This window comes from Pituophis catenifer, unplaced genomic scaffold (genome assembly GCF_029215685.1).
Source record: "Pituophis catenifer annectens isolate HBS135680 unplaced genomic scaffold, rPitCat1.0.hap2 SCAF_1, whole genome shotgun sequence".
Taxonomy (NCBI): Eukaryota; Metazoa; Chordata; class Lepidosauria; order Squamata; family Colubridae; genus Pituophis; species Pituophis catenifer.
The window spans coordinates 297044-320865 of record NW_027256881.1 but is presented as its reverse complement, the minus strand read 5'-3'; the positions used below and the strand labels follow the sequence as shown (position 1 = coordinate 320865).

The 23822-nt window shown below is 44.3% G+C and overlaps 1 protein-coding gene across 1 annotated transcript in view; it reads right to left on the bottom strand.

Annotated features, from left to right (window-relative positions):
• Window positions 1-4066: 4066 nt before the first annotated feature.
• Window positions 4067-23822, bottom strand: part of LOC139317822 (multidrug and toxin extrusion protein 2-like) — a 46026-nt gene continuing 26270 nt past the window's right edge. Inside the window, exons 6-17 of the mRNA XM_070944917.1 lie at window positions 22855-22899; window positions 19638-19735; window positions 18109-18206; window positions 15984-16097; window positions 11034-11101; window positions 10536-10644; window positions 8716-8791; window positions 7623-7692; window positions 6297-6429; window positions 5257-5351; window positions 4754-4814; window positions 4067-4302 (exon numbers count right to left, since the gene is read on the bottom strand). Of these exons, the coding sequence (XP_070801018.1) occupies window positions 4067-4302; window positions 4754-4814; window positions 5257-5351; window positions 6297-6429; window positions 7623-7692; window positions 8716-8791; window positions 10536-10644; window positions 11034-11101; window positions 15984-16097; window positions 18109-18206; window positions 19638-19735; window positions 22855-22899 (1203 nt within the window). The remainder of the gene's footprint in view (window positions 4303-4753; window positions 4815-5256; window positions 5352-6296; window positions 6430-7622; window positions 7693-8715; window positions 8792-10535; window positions 10645-11033; window positions 11102-15983; window positions 16098-18108; window positions 18207-19637; window positions 19736-22854; window positions 22900-23822) is intronic.

Here is a 23822-nt window from a genome sequence, read left to right as displayed (position 1 = left end):
TGCTGGCTGGGGGATTCTGGGAGTGGAACTCCACCCCTCTTAAAGCATGCTGGCTGGGGAATTCTGGGAATTGAAGTCCACCCATCTTAAAGCTGCTGAATTTGAGAAACACCGGTTTTTTAAGTTGATAAAGGTTGCTTTCCTGCAAGACAAACCAAGTTTGGCTTTGCTTCTAAAAATATTGGCATTCTACCACACTGGCCACCCTCTCAGGGGACAGGAAACCCCCCCCCCAACAAGCCAAGATGGCTGAGTGGAGTGTTCAGAAAGACAAACTGCTGAAACCCCCAAATCTTGGAAAAATTATGATTTTCCAACTTCCATGAGAAAAGAGTCACTGTAGTAGCTGTGAGGTTCAGGCGCCCCCTTGTGGCTTCTAAGGAGCCCTGCATTTTGAAAAGAACGTTTTTTTAATTCAAATTTATTTTATTGAATTTAATTCCTTGCATTAGAAATGCAGCTCAGGGTGGATTTTCCGTGTGACTCCCATTTGGTATTGGTTTTATTTCTTTTAATTATTTCTTAAGATTTGCTTGCTGCCCATCTCGTTTGGTTTGCTGCTCCTCTTATTATTAGGGGGTATATTAATACTTTAGGAAAGGGGACCACCAGGTAACTTTTCTGCCCTGTTTTGCCGGAGTTCTCTTTGTCCTGGTGAGAAGCCACCCCTGAATTTTTGATGGATAACAAGAGTGAGATCTTTGATCAAAGGCTGAATGCTCTCCTTGGCGGTATCCCTTTTTTTTTTACAATGAATACTTTGCCTTGTTTAATGGTAGAATGGTAGAATCTAGTATTGGAAGGTGACCTTGAGGTCATCCAGCCCAACCCTTGGTCAGATTTGAGTCAGGGAAGACATCTTTTTCTTTTTAGGACTGGATTTTCAATCTTGTTTCCTGGACTACCTCAAAGGGAGGTTTCAAGACAGCATAATTCTTACACATGATCTGCAATGTTGCATAAATGATAGCTAGTCCTTAACTTACAACTGGTTGCTTAGCGAACAATGGGTTCACTTAAACAACCCTCGCATTTACTTAACAACCTCCCCCCAAAAAAGATGGAAAAATTGGGTGCAGTCACATGGAGACCCACTTAATGACCAGCATTCAATTGTGATCATAAGTCGAGGACTACCCATATTTAAAGTATCTCTTTTTGGAGAGACTAAGAAATTTTATGGGGTCAGAAAGTAAGAATTTAGGGTTTTTTGGTAGGTTCATGTCTTGACGTTAGCTGACTGACTTTTGCTATATTACAGTGATGGCTAACCTTTTTGTCATCGCGTGCCAAAAGCGGGGGAGCGCGGGGGGGATCATGCGTGCACATGCCCACACCCATAATTCAATGGCCCCCGTGCCCCGCCCCCACGCATTTGTGCGCGACCTCCCCGCACTTCCCCCCGCTTTTGTCATGCGATGGCAAAAAGGTTACCGGTGGGCCCGGTAGGCCTGTTTTTTGCCCTCCCCAGGCTCCAGAGACTTTCTTGGAGCCTGGGGAGGGTGAAAACGGCTTTCCCCACCCACCCACCCCGAGGCCATCCGGTAGGCCCTTAAGGCCCGAAAATCAGCTGGCCGGCGCACTGAGCTAGGGTAACACTTGCGTGCCCACAGATATGGCTCCACATGCCACCTGTGGCACGCGTGCCATAGGTTCGCCATCACGGCTATATTATTTTGGAACTTTAGAAAAATAATGGTGTGCATCAGTCCTTGTGACTGTAGAATGGCCTTTGAAGACGAACCATCCACAGTTAAAAAAAATAAACCGTTAAGAAATACTACGCGGAGTAACGCTCAATGGAGCAGCCTTGAAGGTCTTGGAGAAGATATCCAGATGTTGGGATGTGTCTCCACCTAGAAAGACCAGAATCGTGCAAAACACAGTTTTCCCTGTGACCATCTATAGAAAGTTGGGACTTTGGTGAAGAAGGAAAGGAAGAGTATTGAATACTTAGAACTTTGGTGTTGGAGAAGACAACTGAGAGGATCACGGATGGTCAAGAAAACCAACCAATGGCTCATCAAACAAGTCAATGCAGAGTTCTCCCTCGAGACACAAATGACCAGGTTCAAATAATCCTACTTTGGACGCATGATGTGAAGACCCAACTTTCTGGAGAAGAAGATTCTCCGATACTGGGAAAGTTGGAAAGAAGGAGAAGAGGACAACCAGCAGTAAGGTTGAGGGACTCAAGTTATGGGGCCACCATTGGAAGAACTGAAAGATTAAATTGGGGACAGATCTTCCTGGAGAAAAATATTACCCTGTTTCCCCGAAAATGAGACCCAATCAGAAAATAAGTCCTAGCATGATTTTTCAGGATGCTTGTAATATAAGCCCTACCCCCAAAATAACCCCGTTAAGATTGTCAGCCAGATGGATGCATTTAATACCGTATTTTCCCAAAAATAAGATCTAACCAGAAAATAAGCCCTAATTCTTTGGAGCAAAAATTAATATAAGACCCGGTCTTATTTTTAGGAAAACATGGTATCTATGAGGTCACTAAGAAATGACACTGAATTGATGGCATATAATCAAACTGGAAAACCCAGTTCTCTGGAGAAGCTCGGATGCTAGAAAAGCTGGAAGGAAAGAGGACAATCAATAGCCAGGTGGAGGGAACTCAGTCACAGTGCTAATGGGAACATCACTGGAAGACTTGAAGAAACACATTGGGGAAGAATTCCTTTGAATTCTGGGTACTGGAGAAAACTGAGAAGATCATGGAAAGCCATGAAAACAACTTGATGGATCATTGAAATAAATCAACTCAGAGTTCTCGCTCAAAACATCAGTGAGCAAGCTCAAACAATCCTATTTTGGACATATGATGTGTTTTAGAAGTTTGGAGAAGTCCATAATTGTGGGGAAAGTAGGAGGGAGGAAGAGGGGAAGGGGAAGGAGAAGGAGGAGGAGAACAAAAGAAGAAACAAACGCAAAAGAAGAAAAGGAAGAAGAAAGAATAAAAGGAGGAAGAGGAAGAGAAGAAGAGGAGGAGGAGAGGAAGAAGAAGAAACAAAATTAATCATAAAAGAAGAAACACAAAAGAAGGAAGAAGAAGAAAAGATGGCTCCAACAGCACCATGGAAATTCACCCTGTTTTTACGCACATCAAAAATCGGGAGCTTTTGTCGACTCGTCAAAGCTGCCATCTTGACTTTTTTGACCACATCTGGGGACCTCCTAGGAGCACAGCATTAACATCGCTGATGGAAACCCTGAAGCTGACCTGACCGAAGCAAACTTGAAGCTTCAGTGCTGCCACACCGGAGCTGAGGGATGAGGGTGGGGAGGGGGGAAGAGATTAGAGATAGCTGGGGTTGTGTAGTCAAAATAAAATGCTTTCTCTTGGGAACCAAGGACATTCTCGCATCTGGTCAGAGGGAGGAGGAGTGATGTCACCAGGCAACCAGACAGTGCCTTGATTGGACCATGTGACTGATAGTTTTGAGAAAGTAACAAACGTTTACTTTTTATTAGGTGAAAACCACGGAAACCTTCAGAGTCAGCTTTCACCAGCCTGTGCCAATATGATATATCCAATAAATGTATTATTTGAGGAATCTATCCGCCTGAGTTTTGATTGCTGTGGTTATATTACTTGGTACCCTGATAGGTGATGGAAACCACGAGTGGTCAATCAAACCTTCAACAGTTTTCTTAAAAACAGGAATTTTATCAATGAACGTGTACAGAAGATACCTGGATTTATTCCAATGTGGGGTTTTTTTCTTTCTTTTTTAATATCTATTTTTATTTTATTCCAAAAAAGTTAAAATACAAAACACCATTTTTTTTTAAAAAAAAAATTTTTTTTAAACACCTGGATTTATTCCAATGTGATTTCCCAAACACCTTTAAAGGCGAGTTAAGTCTTTCCTCCACGTTGAGAAATCACATCCAGCAGGTTAGTCCAGGCCGATGGTAGAGAAGCAACTGTCCCTCGGGATCAGATCCAAGCTGGATCACTTTTAGATCCTCTGGGATGAACACTGATGAGGTGAGAAGGTCTCCCCTTCCAACAGGCTGCCCTGTCCAGTCCTCCCATGCTGTACAGTTCTCAGAGCAGGAGATGGATGAGAACCCCCAAAACCAAGATGGCAACTGCTAACAGCAGTGCCAGTCCACGCCGGAGAAGAAGTTGCTTGCAGGATAAGGCACCTGGTGTCGGAGAAGTGATAAACTGGGGCATCTCTTCACCGGGAAAGGGTTGATGATCCCCTAAGTTTTCACCCGGGTGGACAAGACAACTGAGGGTATCTCCGTTGGGCACCTCCAAATTCATCGCAAGATAATCTGTGTATAGACCACATGCAAAGGAGTAAACGTTACTGATTGATACGCTCGACATGGCCATCTGATGCTGGTGAATACACAGTAGGCCTGGCCTCAGAACCACAATTGGGTCACTTACTGTCTCATCCCAACCCACCTCACAGGATTGTTCTGGTGGGGAAAAAGAGGAAGGCGTATTGGATATATTCGCCATCTTGAATTATTTGCAAAAATAATAAAGGTGGAATCCAGAGAAATAAATAAAATAGATGGCCTTGCATTGACCAAACTGTAAAATGCAGTCAGTGAATAAATACATTGAATAAACCTTATTAAGAGTCAACGGGTGCTTTTAAAAGTTCTTCAAAAGTTTTTCACATTCTGTTAAAAAAACAAAAAGGCTTCCTTTTGAAAACCACACACATCACATCACATCACATCACACAAAGAGTAAGGGATAGGCCGTTTTTACCTGCACTAACAGAATCCTCAGCACTTCCTTGTCTGGCTGTTAGTCCAGCTCGAATCTGAGCCTAAGAGAAACAAACAAGCAGAATAAAATTGAAGACTGTGTGAAGAGCCAGGATGCCATAGTACAGAGTGTTAAACTCAAGGCCCGGGGATTGGATCCGGTTCGCGGGGTCCTTAGATCTGGCCCGCAGGGCTGCCCTGGAAACAGCAAAGGAAACGGAGCTCAGGAGGGCTGCGTGCGGCCGGCCCGAGCTCCGTTTTCGCTGGCAGAGCGTTCGGGCCTCCGCGCCCAGACACGAGTGACGTTGAGCTGGCCCTGACCACGCCCACCACACCCCCTCGAGGTCAAACACAACCCTGATGCAGTCCTCAATGAAATCAAGTTTGACACCCGTGCCATAGTAGTTCATGGTTTGCTGTTGTTCTGAGCCAAGCCCATGAACCCATTCCTCAGCTGGTACTACTGAGGACAAGGCGCGATCAAATCTGCAGGCAGAGATTTACCTCTTCGGCGGCTTTTTTCCAGTTCATGCGTAAGACGACAACCAAGAAGGATGCGGCTTGCAGAGAGATGCAGACAATTAAACCGGTCCACAGGCCTGCAGGGAGAGCAAGAGGTTGACTCCAGAGCCCTTATTCTCAACCTCTGCAGCTTTAAGACGGGTAGACTACAACTCCCAGAATTCCGTCTCTCCCATGGGAATCCTGGGAGTTGAAGTCCACCTGTCTTAAAGTGGCTAAGATTGAGAAACATTGCCTAGATTTGAATTTAAAGCTGTGTATAAAAGCCTCCTCCCGTTTTCCCCCATAACAACCCTGCGAGATGGGTTGCATCAAAATTACTCTAGGCTGAGGAGGGGATTGCCGGCTAGGGAATTCTGGGACTTGAAGTCCACCATTTTAAAGCATGATGGCTGGGGAATTCTGGGAGTTGAAGCCCACCCCTCTTAAAGCATGCTGGCTGGGGAATTCTGGGAGTTGAAGCCCACCCCTCTTAAAGCATGCTAACTGGGGAATTCTGGGAGTTGAAGCCCACCCCTCTTAAAGCATGCTGGCTGGGGAATTCTGGGAGTTGAAGCCCACCCCTCTTAAAGCATGCTAACTGGGGCATTCTGGGGGTGGAAGCCCTCCCCTCTTAAAGCATTGCTGGCTGGGGAATTCTGGGAGTTGAAGCCCACCCCTCTTAAAGCATGCTAACTGGGGAATTCTGGGAGTTGAAGTCCACCCCTCTTAAAGCATGCTAACTGGGGAATTCTGGGAGTTGAAGTCCACCCCTCTTAAAGGATGCTGGCTGGGGAATTCTGGGAGTTGAAGCCCACCCCTCTTAAAAACTGCTGAGGTTGAGAAACACTATTTTAGTGAGTTTGCCTGTGGAACTCACTGCCAGCAGATGGGCAGGGAACCCACTGTGACTGTCCTCAAGGGGATCTCAAACACTGCACGAGGCACATCTGGCTGGTGCTCCTAAGAGTCCCACAGACCGAGCCAAACATCTGGAGGAGGGCAGATTGCAAAGGGGAAACGGCATCTCCCGGCCGGCTCACCCATGACGCCCAGCTTGTACACGAACATCAGCGTAATCCCGATGGGCAACCCGATGACGTAGTAGCCCACCGCGTTGGCGATGGCGCCAATTTTCTGCTTGCCGGCGCCCCTCAGCACCCCTCCGCAAGTGGCCTGGCGAATGGAGGCAGAGCAGGGAGGTTAGGGCAATCCTCTAAAAGAGTCTCCGAGAAGCGTCACTCAATCCTGAGATAAGGATGGCTTAAAATCCCACTCGGCTGGCCTACCTCACAAGGTTGTTGTCTTGAAAACAGGCACATTCTGTCGAGCTGCTTGGAATAAGCCCAGGGAATGTGGCTGCCGCAAAAGACACAAATCCGTTTTCAAAAGTTTCTATGATTTTAGAGCCGCCATCCATCTGCAAGGGGGGGGGGCTCTCCTGGCGTGTCTCTGCATGATGCCCTGTTCTGGCATCTCAACTAGTATAGGTAGTCCTCGACTTAACAACAGTTCATTTAGTGACCGTTCAAAGTTACAACGGCACTGAACAAAATGACTTAGGGCCGTTTTTCACACTTACGACCGTCGCAGCGTTCCCCCATGATCACGTGATCAAAATTCAGATGCTTGATTCATATTTATGACGGTCGCAGTGTCCCCAGATCACGTGATCCCCTTTTGCGATCTTCTGATCTTCTGCCCGATTCGCTCAACAACTGTGCTAGTAACCGAACAGCTGCAGCGACTCACTTAACAACCGTGGCAAGAAAAGTTGTAAAACGGGACAAAGCTCACTTAAAAACCATCTCGCTTAGCAACAGAGATTTTTGGGCTCAGTTGCGGTCATAAGTTGAGGACTACCTAGAGGGGTTCAGAGCCCACTTCGACCTGCAGGAGAGACCCTCCTGGTGTGTCTCTGCATGATGCCCTGTTCTGACTTCCCAAATCAATAATCACTGATCCTGCCTTGCAGGCAAGTAGATTGTACGTCTGAATCTGAGGTAGTCTGGGCCCCACACCTCAAAATATTACTTTCTTCTGACCCACACCGTTTGCTCACACTTCAGGTCCTGCCAATTCTAGGACTCCCTTGAGGACTAAAATCCAAATAAAAGCAGTCATAAAAAAGTCATTTATCCAACCGCTACGATTTCCACCGGAACGGGATCTATTTGTAATCATGAGGACTAGAAACCTCCTCCTTTTAAAAGTTCAAAAAAAAAAAGAGAACTTAATAAAAGTTCTTTTTTTTCTTTTAACTTTTAAAAGGAGCAGGTTTCTAGTCCTCAGGGCTACAAAGTCCGTTTGGGCACCAAGAGCATCCCACCCACCCCAACCCGTGGCGTTGCGCAACGCCGGAAACTCACCGCCGTGGCATCGAACAGGTGAAACGGTGAGAAAATCAGCATAACTTTGGAGACCAAAGCAACAATCTCTCTATTGAGGGAAAAAGATATATATATATATTAGGAGATCTGAGTTCTAAAGTGTGCACATGTTGTGGCCCATCAGCGGCCTGTGCGGATTGTAGCTGACTCTGACAGCGAGGAGGCTGGTGTGGTGTTGCACCAGCAGCCTGTGCAGCTGGCACGCGAGTCGGACAATGAGGAGGCTGGAGAAGATGTGGTGCCAGAGGCAGGGACTCAGCCAGGGCCTTCAGAACCTCCAGAAGCTTCCATGGGTGAAGAGGACGAAGAGGAGGAGCCTCTTCTCGATGCATGGGCGCGCAGAGCTGCCAAAAGGCAGGAGTGGCTCCTCAGGAGGAGGTCTCCTCGAGAGTAAGGCTTGGGGCTAATTGGCCACTCCCTTAGCCTATTTAAGGAGGAACGCCGACTGAAGCAATTTGTAGGGAACAACTTTAGTTCATTCTCCTTCGCGTCTGGATTCTCTGCAAATTGCTTCTGGGCTTTCTGCCAACCTTAGTAAGATTGTGATTACTTTATCTTTGGCTTCTTGTAGGCTGTTAAGAAAGTTTATTAACAGCCTTTGTTTTGAAAAAGACTTGAGTTATTTTAGTAAATTAAGTTTTGTACAAACTTTGTGTCTGCTGCGTTCTTTGGGGTCCGTAGCTGGGGCAGAACAGCACGGGAAAAAGTCCATTGGAAAATATATAGGTAGCCTTAAACTTACAAACATTCATTTGGCATCCGTTCAAAGTTACAACAGCACTTAAAAAAAAGATTTATGGCCAGTCCTCGCACTTACGACCATCGCATCGACTGGCCCTGTGTGTGTGTGTGTTTGTGTGTGTGTCATCACAACTTTGGAAACAGTTTTACTAAGCAATTTTTGGCGGCTCCGTCGTAAGTTCGAATGGTCGTTAAACAACCGGTCGTAAATCGAGGACAGCCTGTACACGCAGAGGCACGACAGGCAGACTCCCATTCCTGCCTCCTTTCCCTTCCCTTCCTGGGGCGTCTTGAGAAAAAGAGAAAAAAAAAAACGAGGAGAGGAGCTCACTTGTCGTCCGTGAAGATGTAGGCCACCACGTCCTTCAGGGCCGCCAGCAGCGCCGCGAAAACCACCGCAAGGACCCCTGGGAAGGCAGAGGGGAGGGTTTTAGGGTCTGAAACGTGGGTCCCGGGGGGTGAGGTGGGCGCATGTGCCAAGGGTTTCAGTCACACACACCCCTTCGCTGCTCTAAGGACCCCAAACGATGCCTTGGGAGGGTGGCTGTGGGGGGTGTCGTCCAAGGCATTTTACAAGTGGGGAGGGATAAATTGGGAGTTAAAGAAGCCAAGGGAGTCAAAGTAAGATCTCCCTCTCCATATTTATCTATATACCTATCTATCGAATTACCTATCTATCCATCATTCATATCTATCTAACTACCTATCTATCAATCATTCTGAATCAATCTATCATCTATCTATCTATCTATCTATCTATCTATCTATCTATCTATCTATCTATCTTTATCCATCCATCCATGTATCCATCCCTATCTCTATCTTATCCTTCTATCATTTACCCATCCATTTCTCTATTTCTCTATTTGTCTATCTATCTATCTATTTATCTTCATCCATCCATCCATCCATCTCAAATCTAACTACCTATCTATCAATCATTCTGAATCTATGTATCTATCAATCTGTATCTATCTAATCTATCTCTATCATTATCCATCCATCCATCCATCCAACCCTATCTCTATCTTATCCTTCTATCATTTACCCATACATTTCTCTATCTATTTCTCTATCTGTTTATCTATCTATCTATCTATCTATCTATCTTCATCCATCCATCCATCCATCCATCTCAAATCTAACTACCTATCAATCATTCTGAATCTATGTATCTATCTGTATCTATCTATCTATCTATCTATCTATCTATCTATCTATCTATCTTCATCCATCCATCCATCTCAAATCTAACTACCTATCAATCATTCTGAATCTATGTATCTATCTGTATCTATCTAATCTATCTCTATCTATCTATCTATCTATCTATCTATCTATCTATCTATCTATCTATCATTATCCATCCATCCATCTCTATCTTATCCTTCTATCATTTACCCATCCATTTCTCTATCTATCTATCTATCTATCTATCTATCTATCTATCTATCTATCTATCTATCTTCATCCATCCATCCATCTCAAATCTAACTACCTATTAATCATTCTGAATCTATGTATCTATCTGTATCTATCTAATCTATCTCTATCTATCTATCTATCTATCTATCTATCTATCTATCTATCTATCTATCATTATCCATCCATCCATCTCTTATCTTATCCTTCTATCATTTACCCATCCATTTCTCTATCTATCTATCTATCTATCTATCTATCTATCTATCTATCTATCTTCATCCATCCATCCATCTCAAATCTAACTACCTATCAATCATTCTGAATCTATGTATCTATCTGTATCTATCTAATCTATCTCTATCTATCTATCTATCTATCTATCATTATCCATCCATCCATCTCTATCTTATCCTTCTATCATTTACCCATCCATTTCTCTATCTATCTATCTATCTATCTATCTATCTATCTATCTATCTATCTATCTATCTATCTATCTATCTTCATCCATCCATCCATCTCAAATCTAACTACCTATCAATCATTCTGAATCTATGTATCTATCTGTATCTATCTAATCTATATCTATCTATCTATCTATCTATCTATCTATCTATCTATCTATCATTATCCATCCATCCATCCATCCATCTCTATCTTCAACTCCCAGGATTCCCCGGCCGGCATGAACCCCACCCCCTCCTTGGCTTAAAGAGACATACACACCGGTGCAAAGGAGGGCCATGATGCACGACCTCTTGGCCTGGTCAGCATCCCCGGCACCCAAGGCGTTCCCCACGCGGACACTGGAGGCCACGCTCATGCCCTGTGGCAGCTGAGAAAAAGCTTGTGTGAGTGAAATCCTTGGTCTTTCACCCGTTTGGAGAGAAAAGTCATAAAATGGGGCAAAACTCACTTAACAACGGTCTCGCTCAGCAACAGAAATTTTGGGCTCAACTGTGGTCGTAAGTCGAGGCCTACCTGTACCAAATTTGATGGGTTTCAAAGCCGTTGTAGACCAAGATAATACTGTAAATCTTTACTTTCTATTAATTTTTTTAACCCTAGCAATGAGCTTTGCTGTTGCAGAGGACCTGTTGCCCCATATGTCTTGAGACGCAACGAGCAATTTTCCGTTTTACGTAATGCTTCCTGCTTCTCACAGTCTCCCATGGGTGTTCATTCTTTCTCCTTCCCCGCCCTCCGAATTTAGCAAATTCTTACCAAGTATGCGATGGTCGACAGTTCGTAGATGATGGACTGAGCTCCTAATTCCACCGTACTCATTAACCCTGATAGGAGAGAAACATGGTAGAGATCAGGGTGGATAAAAATAGTACAGTGGTTTAAAGCACCCTGTTATTAACACAGCTGCCTGCAATTACTGCAGGTTCGAATCTCGCCAGGCTCAAGGTCGACTCAGCCTTCCATCCTTTCTAAGGTAGGTAAAATGAGGATCCAGTTTGTGGGGGCAATAAGCTGACTTTGTATAAATACACAAAAGTATGAAGGCTATTGCTTAATGCATTGTAAGCCGCCCTGAGTCTCCGGAGAAGGGCGGCATATAAATCAAATTAAAAAAAAAATGATTTTTTTAAAAAAATCAAAAAAATCAGGTTTTTTTTATTTAAATCGGATTTTTTTTTATTTAAATCGATTTTTTTAAAAATTTTATCGGATTTATTTTAATAAAAAACTTTTGGGGTAAAAATCTATCGTAAGATAGTTTTCTATTTAAGATACATAAATAATTTAGTTTATTCAGCATGAAATGGAGCTCAGTTACGTAGCAGGAGGCTGTATATTCTGCAACACTGGGACTATCGGTGAGTCAACGGTGGGTCAAAGGAGGAGCAGAGATGACAGTTGCTCTTTAAAAATTATGATTTAAATCGAGTTGATTTAAATCAAGCCTTTTTATACTAGGGATTTAAATCATGATTTAAATTGTGATTTAAATCAACTCGATTTAAATCAAATCCACCCTGGTAGAGATTCAGAAGAGTTACACAAAACAGTGAGACAAGTGGCAGATACATTGAACGGTAATACCTGTGTTTCCCCAAAAATAAGACCCTGGTCTTATTTTCATTTGTGCCCCAAAATAAGCACTAGGGCTTATTTTCAGGAGATGTCTTATTTTTTTTCCATGTACAGGAGGCCCACTTCTTCTGCTTGCTTGTGGCGGGGAGACGGGACAGGAGGCCGCGTGGTATGCTAGTGCCACTGCCACGAGGCAGGGGGGTAGAGGTGCCTCACACACCCCACCCCAGTTTACCTCAGAGCCCCTGCAGCCAGGCCACCCACACCCCAACACCTGCCTCGCCTTCCAGCCCCATCCAGCAGGACCCTACGTGGCCACCGGCCCACTTCTTCTGCTTGCTCGCGGCCACAACGGAGCAGGAGACCGAACAACACACCGGTGCCGTGACCACGAGGCGAGGCGGAGGGTGGTGGAGGTGCTCCACACGCCAGGCACTGGCTTACCTCAGGGCCCCAGGAGCCAGGCCATCCATGCCCCGACACATGCCTCACCTTGCGGCTGCCAGCGAGCAGAAGAAGTGAGCCCGCGGCCACGTGGGCGCCTACTGCACATGGCTGTTGGTGCTGCCGCCACGTGGCAGGTGTTGGAGCATGGATGGCCTGGCTGCGGAGGCCCTGAGGTAAATTGGTGTGAGGTGCTTGCGGCGGCTCCACCTCCCACCTCATGGCCACAGCACTGCAAACAAGCAGATGGAAGGGGCAGGCTCTTAAGTAGGGCTTATTTTGGGAGGATAGGGCTTATATCAGGGGTGAAATGCTCCCGGTTCGGACCGGATCACCTGATCCGGTAGCGATGGAGGTGGGTGGTTCGGAGAACCGGTAGCAAAAATCCCTGCCACCCCCCCCCCCATTGCTCAGCTGAGCCGCGCGATCATCAGAGGCTTTTTTTTTAAAAAGCATTTTTTCTACAACCTCTTTGGCTGAAAGAATGCTTTTAAAAGTAAAAAAAAAAGCCTCTGATGATCGCACGGCTCAGCTGGGATCATCAGAGGCTTTTAAAAGCATTTTTTCTACAACCTCTTCGGCCGAAGAGGTTATAGAAGAAATGTTTTTAAAGGGAAAAAAAGCCTCTGCTGATCAGGCAAGTCAGCAGGGATTGTCAGAGGCTTAAAAAAAAGCCTCTGCCGATCAGGCAAGTCAGCTGGGATCGTCAGAGGCTTTAAAAAAAAAAAAAGAAAACCTCTGCCAATCAAGCAAGTCAGCTGGGATCGTCAGAGGCTTTTAAAACCTTTTTTTTACAACCTCTTCAACCAAAGAGGTTGTAAAAAAAATGGTTTTAAAAGTAAAAAAAAAAAAAGTTGGCCACGCCTACTCAGTCATATTACCCCCACCCACCAAGCCACGCCCACAGAACCGGTAGTAACAAATTTTACATTTCACCACTGGTTTATATTATGCACAAACGTTAAAAAAAAAAAACCATGCTAGGGCTTATTTTTGGGATAGGTCTTGTTTTGGGGAAAACAGGGTAGCAAAAATAAATATTCAAGAAATAGAATCTGCCTGCAAGCAAGAACTGGTGGGACCAAAAAATAGACACAGTCGTGAATTTTGTCATCAACATTTGTCATTAATTTAATTTAATTAATTCAATTTATATGCTGCCCTTCTCCGAAGAATCAGAGCGGCTCACAATACATTTTAAAAAATCATTATAAAAAACATTTTAAAATTAAAAACATTAAAAACTCATTCACGCCATTCATGGCCGGATCTCGCCAGATCACAAGAGCGAGATCAACGGCCCCAGGCCTGCCGGAAAAGCCAGGTCTTCACCGCTTTTCGGAAGGCCAATAGGGTGGGGATGGTCATTAGCGAAGTCATCAACATTCCATTTTGCAGCTACTAAGATTGTTGGACGAGCAGGTACAAAATCAGCCGGGGAAGGAATCGAAGCCTCGTCAGTCAAACAGGAGGGCTGATTTATCACCAGCTTATCAAGTATTTAGGAGGCTGAGGGCTTGGCAGCACAAGGACACAACAACCAACAACTTAATAGCCAGCCATCAACACCCCAATCAACAACTAAAAAGCCACGCACAACAGACACCATATAAGCCACACACAAAATGGCCCAGAGAATACATGAAAGCCGTCAAAAATGAAGAAAGCTGTTAAGGAATTCGCAGAGTAACCCTTGAATAGCAAGGGTGTGCACATGAAAGCGATTGAGAGTAGATACGAATAAGCACAGTCAACACACAGATACACTGAGTTGTGTTTACTTTCAGGAAATAGTAAGGCACAGTCCAATAAACAGTCCAGGTCATACACATATAAAGCAGGAGACAGCAAAACGACAGTCCAGGGATAATCCAATAACAAAGTCTTCTTACCAGTCGTCGTAGTCATTCCCAATAACCAGTTCTTCTGGATTGGCAAACAGTAGCATACAGAGATATCAGAGAGCAAGAACGGCAAAGAGAAACAAACCATGTTTCTAGCTTCCTCTTAAGGAGATTGGCTACAGAGCTAACCAATCAGGACACAGTATGATGCAATACAGCAGACTTAAAGCTATATTGATGGTTTATATATTGCCAACTCAACAAGGTAGGTAATACTCATTTCCTAACAAAAGCTAAATTGCTCTGGTATTTTAGAATTGAAACAGACAAGGCACAAAACTTTCTCGATATGAAAAACCAAAAAGTCCTGATAGTAGACATGAACGGCAGAAGAGAAGAGAAAGAACTGGAGAAGATCACAAAAATAACAAAGACCCGCAAATAGAAACAGAACAACTGTGGCAAGAGAAAGCAAAGGCAGTACCAAAAGTGACAGGCGCTTTGGGTGCAATCCCAAAACATCTGGAGCACCACTTGAACACCATCGGAATTGACAAATTCCCCATCGGTCAATTGCAGAAGGCAGCTTTGCTTGGAACGGCTTACATCCTGCCACAAAACCTTGAATATTATTAAACAGCAACATCTGGCTATCCCAGATGCTTGGAAAGAACTTGAAAGGTGGACAAAAATGGCAAATGCTGTCTGAACATCTGGCCGGCTGGCTGAGCACCACTTGAACACCATCAGAATTGACAAATTCCCCATCGGTCAATTGCAGAAGGCAGCTTTGCTTGGAATGGCTTACATCCTGCCATGAAACCTTGAATATTATTAAACAGCAACATCTGGCTATCCCAGATGCTTGGAAAGAACTTGAAAGGTGGACAAAAATGGCAAATGCTGTCTGAACATCTGGCCGGCTGGCTGAGCACCACTTGAACACCATCAGAATTGACAAATTCCCCATCAGTCAATTGCAGAAGGCAGCTTTGCTTGGAACGGCTTACATCCTTGCCACGAAACCTTGAATATTATTAAAACATTCACACATCTGTCTATTCTAGGTCTTTGGAAGGACTCGATAGATGGACAAAAATGCCAGAATCCAGTCTGAACATCTGGCTGACTTTGCGACCGACCATCGTCATAATTAAAATAGATGCAGTTGGGGAAAACCTTTGAACCCACCGCCGCATCACCGATAAAAACCAGACAATCTGATGGAATGCCATGTTGTCATGGCCCATGCAGAGAAATTTGGGGCTCGGTTTTGGCCGTAAATTGAGGGCTACCTATACAGGCAGTCCTCGACTTATGGCAGTTCACTTAGTGACCATTCAAAGTTACAACGGCACTGAAAAAAACGAGCGTTTTTCACACTTACAACCGTTGCAGCATCCCCGTGGCCACGTGATCAAAATTCAGAACGCTTGGCACCTGACTCATACTTCTGACGGCGGCAGTGTTCCGGGGTCATGTTTTGGCGACCCTTTGGCGACCCTCTGACGGGCGAAATCAACGGGGAAAGCCGGATTCACTTAACAACCGTGTTCCTGACTTAACAGCTGCAGTGTTTCACTTAACAACTGTGGCAAGGATGGTCGTAAAACGGGGCACTGTTTAAAGCACTCATTTAACAAGTGTCCGTTTAAAATAGACTGTTTAAAACACTCATTTAACAAGTGTCTCGCTTAGCGACATACGTTTCGGGCTCGGTTGTGGTCGTAAGTCGAGGACTACCTGTATAACTCCACCTCACCGTAGCAGCAACTCTCCCAGCGAGACAACAAAGAGACCCCTGCTGGGTGAGAGAGAGAGAAAAAGGGTCAGGGGGTCTCACCTGCCAGGAAGCTCCCGATCTCAAAGGTCCACCACTCGATGCAGATCATAAACATGCTGGGCAGGGCCAGCCGGATGAAAGGACCCCATTCCTGCAAACACTCCATTGTCCAGCCTGTAAAACAAGATGGCCGCCGTGTCAGGGCGAGGGGACTGGGTCTCTCTGTGTGGGTCTATGTCTGTTTGTGTTTCTGTGTGTGTTTCTTTGTGTCTCAATAACAGAATAACAGAGTTGGAAGGGACATTGGACATCGGAGGCCATCTAGTCCAACCCTCTGGTCAGGGAGGAAACCCTGCACCATTTCAGAAAAAGGGTTGACTAGCCTCTTCTTAAAAGCCTCCGGTGTGGGAGCAGAGTCTGTGTTTGCGTGTCTGTGTATCTGTGTGGGTGTCTGAATTAGAATTAGAATTAGAATTAGAATTAGAATTAGAATTAGAATTAGAATAGAATAACCGAGTTGGAAGGGACCTTGGAGGTCTTCTAGTCCAACCCCCTGCCCAGGCAGGAAACCCTACACCACTTCAGACAAATGGTTATCCAACATCTTCTTAAAAACTCCCAATGTTGGAGCATTCACAACTTCTGGTGGCAGGTTGTTCCACTGATTAATTGTTCTGTCAGGAAATTCCTCCTTAGTTCTAAGCTGCTTCTCTCCTTGATGAGTTTCCACCCGTTGCTTCTTGTCCTGCCCTCAGGTGCTTTGGAGAATAGCTTGACTCCCTCTTCTTTGGGGCAGCCCCTGAGATACTGGAAGACTGCTATCATGTCACCCCTGGTCCTTCTTTTCATTAAACTAGACATACCCACTTTCTGCAACCCTTCTTCGTATGCTTTAGCCTCCAGTCCACTAATTATCTTAGTTGCTCTTCTCTGCACTCTTTCTAGAGTCTCCACATCTTTTTTTACCTCATGGCGACCAAAACTGGATGCAATATTCCAAGTGTGGCCTTCCCAAGGCCTTATAAAGTGGCATTAACATTTCACATGATCTTGATTCTCTCCCTCTGTTGATGCAGCCTAGAACTGTGTTGGCTTTTTTGGCAACTGCTGCACACAGATGGCTCATCTTTAAGGGATTGTCCACTAGGACTCCCAAGATCCCCCTCACAGTTTGTCTATGTCTGCTTGGGTTTTTTTTTTTTTTGGTTTTTTTTTTAATTTGATTTATATGCTGCCCTTCTCCGGAGACTCAGGGCGGCTTACAATGCGTTAAGCAATAGCCTTCATCCTTTTGTATATTTATAAAGTCAGCTTATTGTCCCCACAAATTGGGTCCTCAATTTACCTACCTTAGAAAGGATGGAAGGCTGAGTCAACCTTGAGCCTGGTAAGATTCGAACCTGCAGAAATTGCAGGCAGCTATGTTAATTACAGGGTGCATTAAACCACTGTACTACCAAGGCTCCTTGTTTGTGTGTCTATGTATCTGTGGTGCATCAGTGTGTTTGTGTATCTGTTTGTGTATTTTCTGTGTGTGTGTGTCTCTGTGTGTGTTTGTGTATTTGTGTCTGTGTGTCTGCATGCCAATGTCGGTTTGTGTATCTGGTGTGTGTCTGGGTGTAAGCGTGTCTATGCCTGTGGGTTAGGATTATTTTTATTTATTTTATTTATTGGTTCAATTTATATATGCCGCCCTTCTCCGGAGACTCAGGGCTGCTTACAATGCGTTAAGCAATAGCCTTCATCCTTTTGTATATACCTGCTTAGTAGGGCTTTCGGCCCCCCCTAAGCGGTGTTCTTTTTTATACAAAGTCAGCTTATTGCCCCCCACAATCCGGGTCCTCATTTTACCTACCTCGGAAGGATGGAAGGCTGAGTCCACCTTGAGCCTGGTGAGAGTCGAACTCGCAGTAATTGCAGGCAGCTGGCAGCTAAGTGCTACTTAACAGCACTTTAGTCTGCTGCGCCACCAAGGCTCCGTATTGTACCCCACCCAGTGTCAACTTTGGTAAGACGAGTGGCCGTATAAAAATAGAATAAATAAATAACTGTCTGAAAACAAGGGCGTTCCTTCTCACGAAAATAAAAGAGAGGAACAAAAGTTTTGCCAGCTGTTCCGGTGATTCTCTCAACGATTGCCCCCCCCTCCCTCCCCAGGTGGCAAAAATATTCCGCTTTTTCCTACCTCCCCAGGTTTCCTTATGGATCTTTTTCCACCAGACGAAGAGGAAGAGCAGAAATGCTTGCAGGTTCTGTGAAAGGGTGTTGGCCCAGGCTGAACCCCTGTGGGAGAGAGAGAAAGACAGAGAGAGAGAGACAAAGAGAGAGAGACAAAGAAGGAAAGAAAAACAGAAAGAGAAAGAGAGAAAGAGAGAAAGAGAGAAAGAGAGAAAGAGAGAAAGAGAGAAAGAGAGACAGAGAGAAAGAGAGAGAAAGAAGGAAAGAAAAACAGAAAGAAAAAAAGGGAGAAAGAGAGAGAGAGAGAGGAAAGGCAAGAGAGGGAAAGAGAGAGAGAGAAAGAGAAATAGAAAGAGAGTGAGAAAGAAAAAGAGATAGAGGGAAAGGAGGAAAGAAAAAGAGAAAGAGAGAAAGAGGAAAGGCAAGAGGGAAAGAGAGAGAGAGAAAGAGAAACAGAGAGAAAGAGAAAGAGAGAGGGGGAAGAGAGAGAGACAGAAAGAGAGAGGGAAAGAGAGAGAGGAAAAGAGCGAGAGAGAGAAAGAGAGGGGGAAAGAGGAAAAAAGAGAAATAGAGAAGAAATAAAGAAACAGAAAGAAAGAGACAGAAAAGGAGAGAGAGAGAGGAAAGGCAAGAGAGAGGGAAAGAGAGAGAGAGAAAAAGAAAAAGAGAAAGAGTGAGAAAGAAAAAGAGACAGAAAGAGGGAAAGGAGGAAAGAAAAACAGAAAGAGAAAGAGAGAAATAAAGAAAGAGGAAAGGCAGGAGAGAGGGAAAGAGAGAGAGAGAAAGAGAAACACAGAGAGAGAAAGAAAAAGAAAAAAGAGAGGGAAAGAGAGAGAGACAGAAAGAGAGAGGGAAACAGAGAGAGGAAAAGAGCGAGAGAGAGAAAGAGAGGGGGGAAAGAGGAAAAAAAGAGAAATAGAGAAGAAACAGAGAGAGAAACAAAGAAACAGAGAAAGAAAAACAGAAAGAAAGAGACAGAGAAAGAGAGAGAGAAAGAGAAAGAAAGTCAGTCTTAATGTTTGTTTGACTGAACTCATGAGAGCTAGCAACTTCATTCTTATTACAGGTAGATTTACAACCACAACAGAGACCAGAATTTTTATCATTAAACAAGGCAGCTGTTAAATGCCTGACTTTACCCCCTCTTTTGCCACTACTGATAAGCAAAACAGTCGTTAAGTGAATCCAGCTTTCCCCATTGACTCTGTTCATCAGAATGTCGCAAAGGGGGATCACCTGACCCTGGGACACTGCGACCGTCATAAATATGAGTCCGTTGGCCAAGCGTCTGAATTTTGATCACCTGATCATGGGGATGCGGCAACGGTCGTAAGTGTGAAAAACGGTCCTAAGTCGCTATTTTTCCAGTGCCGTCCTAACTTCGAACGGTCACTAAATGAACCGATGTAAATCGAGGACTACCTGTCTTCTGGAAGATTTCAAGCCGCCTCTCGGGCTGTTTCACCCGTGAGAAATTAAGAGCGTTAGGTTTTGAACCCGAGACTTTGGGCCAACGAGAAAATCTGTCACACTTACACCACGCCCAGTTTGAAGGTGTGCAGGAAAATGGTATTCATTATCACGTTCAACACGTTCACCACTACGCCGGTCACTACTTGAGGCAGGAGAACAGCCTGGAATGCAAGAAAAGGATCTGTGAACACAGGGGCATATTTCAGCAATGCTACGATGCAGGCGGAAGCTCAACTGGTTGAACTACAAAGCAAGGGCCAATGTGTAAACTACCTGCAGGCCCCAGACTTCTGACTTTGGGGACAGAAACATCCTAAGTAGAGGCAGCTATTTCTCTCTCTGGGCACAATGAGAATATATCTGCCGAACAAAACTCTGTACTGGCAACAGGAAAGGCATCCGGCCAATAAACACTCATCTCCATTCAGTTGCCCAGAACTCCACCCCGCAAGGGATTATGGAGTCATTAAAAGAAGATGATGAAATATTTACAATATTTTTTATAGATATCAGATAGTGAAGATGTTATTTGATTATACGTAGGGGATTTGTAGAGAATGAGATGAATAAGTTTATGCAAAGCTATTATGTAAGGAATGTTTCCAGGAAGAATTAAAATAAGTTTATGGGGTAAAAAGTAAAAATAAGGTTTTTATAATATAATTTATTCGAGATTGGTTAAAATATTTTGTTAATGTGTCAATATATGTAAGGGTTGGAGATGTGATGGTTAATTGTAAATGGGCTCGGATTGTGTAATGCTGGAAGAAAGAAGATTTGTTTATTATTGAAGAACGGACAAGAGCGAAGTTGGATTGATTACTTTCAAGCAATAACTTGTTTAAATAGTTATATTTAGATATGAACAAGGGGAGTTAAAGTGCAAAAGAGAGATACATTTATAGATAGTTAGCTTATGTTTTTTTTAATATGTTTGTTAAATGCTATATCCTGGATTTGCTCTGGGAAGTCCGGGGGGGGGGGGGAAGGGGTTGGGGTAAGAGGGGGGAGGAGGGAAAGGAAAAATATGTGTAAAATTTTAAAAAACTTTTTAATTAAAAAAAAAAGAAGAAGATGATGATGACATAAGCTCTCACTGTGCATATGTAAACAATAAAGTGATCGGTATTTACCCATGTAGTAGGGCTGTATCCAGCAGTGGGTTTCACATTATGTTACTACCGGTTCTCCCTTCTCATCTTACCTTTCCTACTACCTTCTCCTATCTATGATTTATCACTTGTTGTATCTTATGATTAATGATTGTAACTATGATCTATATGATAGAAGACCTATCGCTTTGTTTATTTGCATGTACACTGCGAGCTTATGAACCGGAGACAAATCCCTTAGGGTGTCCAATCACGCTTGGCCAATAAAGAATTCTATTTTATGCTATTTCAGCATTATCCTTCCTGGCAAATCGATGAGGAAGAAATGGAGGTAGTGACAGATTTTATCTTCCTGGGCTCCAAGATCACCGCAGATGGGGACTGCAGCCAAGAAATTAAAAGACGCTTGCTCCTGGGGAGGAAAGCTACGGCAAATCTAGACCGCTTACTAAAAAGCAGAGATATCACCCTGCCAACAAAAGTGAGTATAGTCAAGGCTATGGTTTTCCCAGTTGCTGTTGTGACCCCGACTCCCGAGCCTGTCCTAACAGAGGAAGAGGACTCAGAAGGTGATGGGGAGGAACTGACAAGGCCTCCCTCTCCAGGACCCTCCTCTCTGGCAATGCCTCAGGTTCCATCCGAAGGCCAAGAGGAACAGCCTGGGATATGCCAGGAGGAAAGCATATCAGATAGGGAGCGAGGATGATGAATCCTGGCTTGATCCCAGGCAGCGTCAGAGGGAGAAGCGTGCGCAGCAATGAAAGAGGCGTGGGAGGGCCCAAGGTTGAGCTGAGTCACGCCCCACAAGGAATAAAAGTGGGTGTGATTGCTCTTCAGGCTCTGTGACGGTCAAAGTTAAAAACCTGAGAGTCACATCGCGTTACCTGAAATCTGGCTTGTACATATTTGGATTGGACCTTGGCTAAACTCTTGCTTTGTGGATTACTTTTTTGCTACTGGACCAGGCTGAGGATAAACTCTCTCTCGCTTACTGTGAGTGAAAACTGATTTGGCAGGCATTCGGCAGTTTGCTGCCAAAACCTTGGTCTGCCAAGAATTCTAATCTGTTTACCTAATAAAATATTGGCAGGCATGCTTGGTATTACGTTTGCCTGTGTGAGGAAGGGGGACAGAACAGTTGCAATGTATGGCTGTGAAAGTTGGACCATAAGGAAGGCTGAGCGCCAAAGAATTGAGGCCTTTGAGGAGCTGGAGGAGACTCCTGCGAGTCCCTTGGACTTCAAGGCAATCCAACCGGTCAGTCCTAGAGGAGATCAACCCTGACTGCTCTTTAGAAGGCCAGATCCTGAAGAGGAAACTCAAATACTTTGGCCACCTAATGAGAAGGAAGGACTCACTGGAGAAGAGCCTCATGCTGGGAACGATGGAGGGCAAAAGAAGAAGGGGACAGCAGAGAACGAGGTGGCTGGATGGAGTCACTGAAGCAGTCGGCGTGTGCTTCAATGTAATGTGAATGATGTAAGAATAGTACAGGGTCAGCTATATGAACACTGAAGGACCCTCTTTATTCACATTATTATAGGAAAGAAATGCGCTTGTTTAGAGATTACACTAAGTCAGCTAAATTCCATTCTTGGTAATATATATCTTCTGAGGGGCCTAGCTGTCAAGGATGCAAGGACATCCATATGAAACAAAAAGTTACTTATTATCCAAAGCAGCCATGAATCTACGCCTCAGCAATCACAGAACTGAGGAAGGTTGTTTAGCTAAGATAATCTTATGAACTAGAAAATAATGAAGGAATTTAGTAATTAGAAAGTGTCAATTATAATGTAACAAATGTATGTTAACCATATATGGAAAACTGCTGTGCTCGCAAAATCCTTTGTCTTGGAGATGTATAAAAGCAGTTGTATCAGAGCTCTTCTTGGTTCAGAATTGCAGATACAAATCTGATTCTGAAACTGCGCAATAAACTGTCTCTGGCTGACCCAGGAATGTTGTTTGGTCCCATCATTCCATAACAAATGGACTCCAGAGGATGGTAGAGGACAGGGAGGCCTGGAGGAACGTGGTCCATGGGGTCGCGATGGGTCGGACACGACTCCGCAAGTAACAATAATAACAAAAGCATTAGCCTAATCTGCTGCTTTTGAGGTATGGTTGCCTCTCCCAGAAAATTCTCCTTTTAACAACAGACGTACCTGACTTTGCAAATAGCGTGTTTCCAGCTGGTAGATGAACGCGGCCTGAAAATGCACCCCAAAAAGATTTAAATTAGTTTCTCTGATTGAAAATCATTTTTTTCATTGTTATTTTATTCACTTTGTTTTATTTTTCCTGACGCGCATGGGGCCCTCAAGGGAGGCGAGGGTCCCAAGTGAAATGTCATTGAGAGGAGGGGGGGGGAAGCAACAATTCAGGGAGTCCTCGACTTACGACGATTCATTTTTTTTTTCCTTTCCTCTTTAAATTTATCTTCCCCAATATGTCGACGATGCCGGGCAGCTTAGAGATCATAAAAATAGAGAAGTAATTAAAATATCTCAATTTTAGCGACCATTCGAAATCGGGACGGGGCTGAAAAAAGTGGCTTGCGACCGGTCCTCGCTTTTATGACCATCAGAATCAGGTGATCGTATTTGGTACTTGGCAATAGGCATGGATTTACAATGGTTAGAGCTTCCCAGGGTCACGTGATCTCCATTTGTGGCTTTCGCAGTTGGCAAATTCAGTAGAAGCAGTTGAATTCACTCAAACGACCGCATGATTCACTTACTGCCAATCCTCGATTTACAACTACAACCGAACCCAAAATTTCTACCACTAAGCGAGATAGCCGTTAAGTGAGTTTTCCCCATTTTACGGCCTTTTTTTTTGCCCTGGTCGTTAAACGAATCATGCAGTCGTATAACGAATGTAGCTTCCCCCCAATTGGCTTTGCTTGGGAGTAGGTCACAAAAGGGGATCACATGACCCCGGGACAATGCTCCCGTCATAAATATGAGTCAGTTGCCAAGCATTTGGATCTTGATCATGTGACCACAGGGATGCTGCAACGGTCATAAGTGTGAGAAACGGCCATAAGTCACTTTTTCCAGTGCCGTTGTTCCTTTGGTCACTAAATGAATGGTTGTAAGGGGAGGACTAACTGTACTTGTACATTTAATAA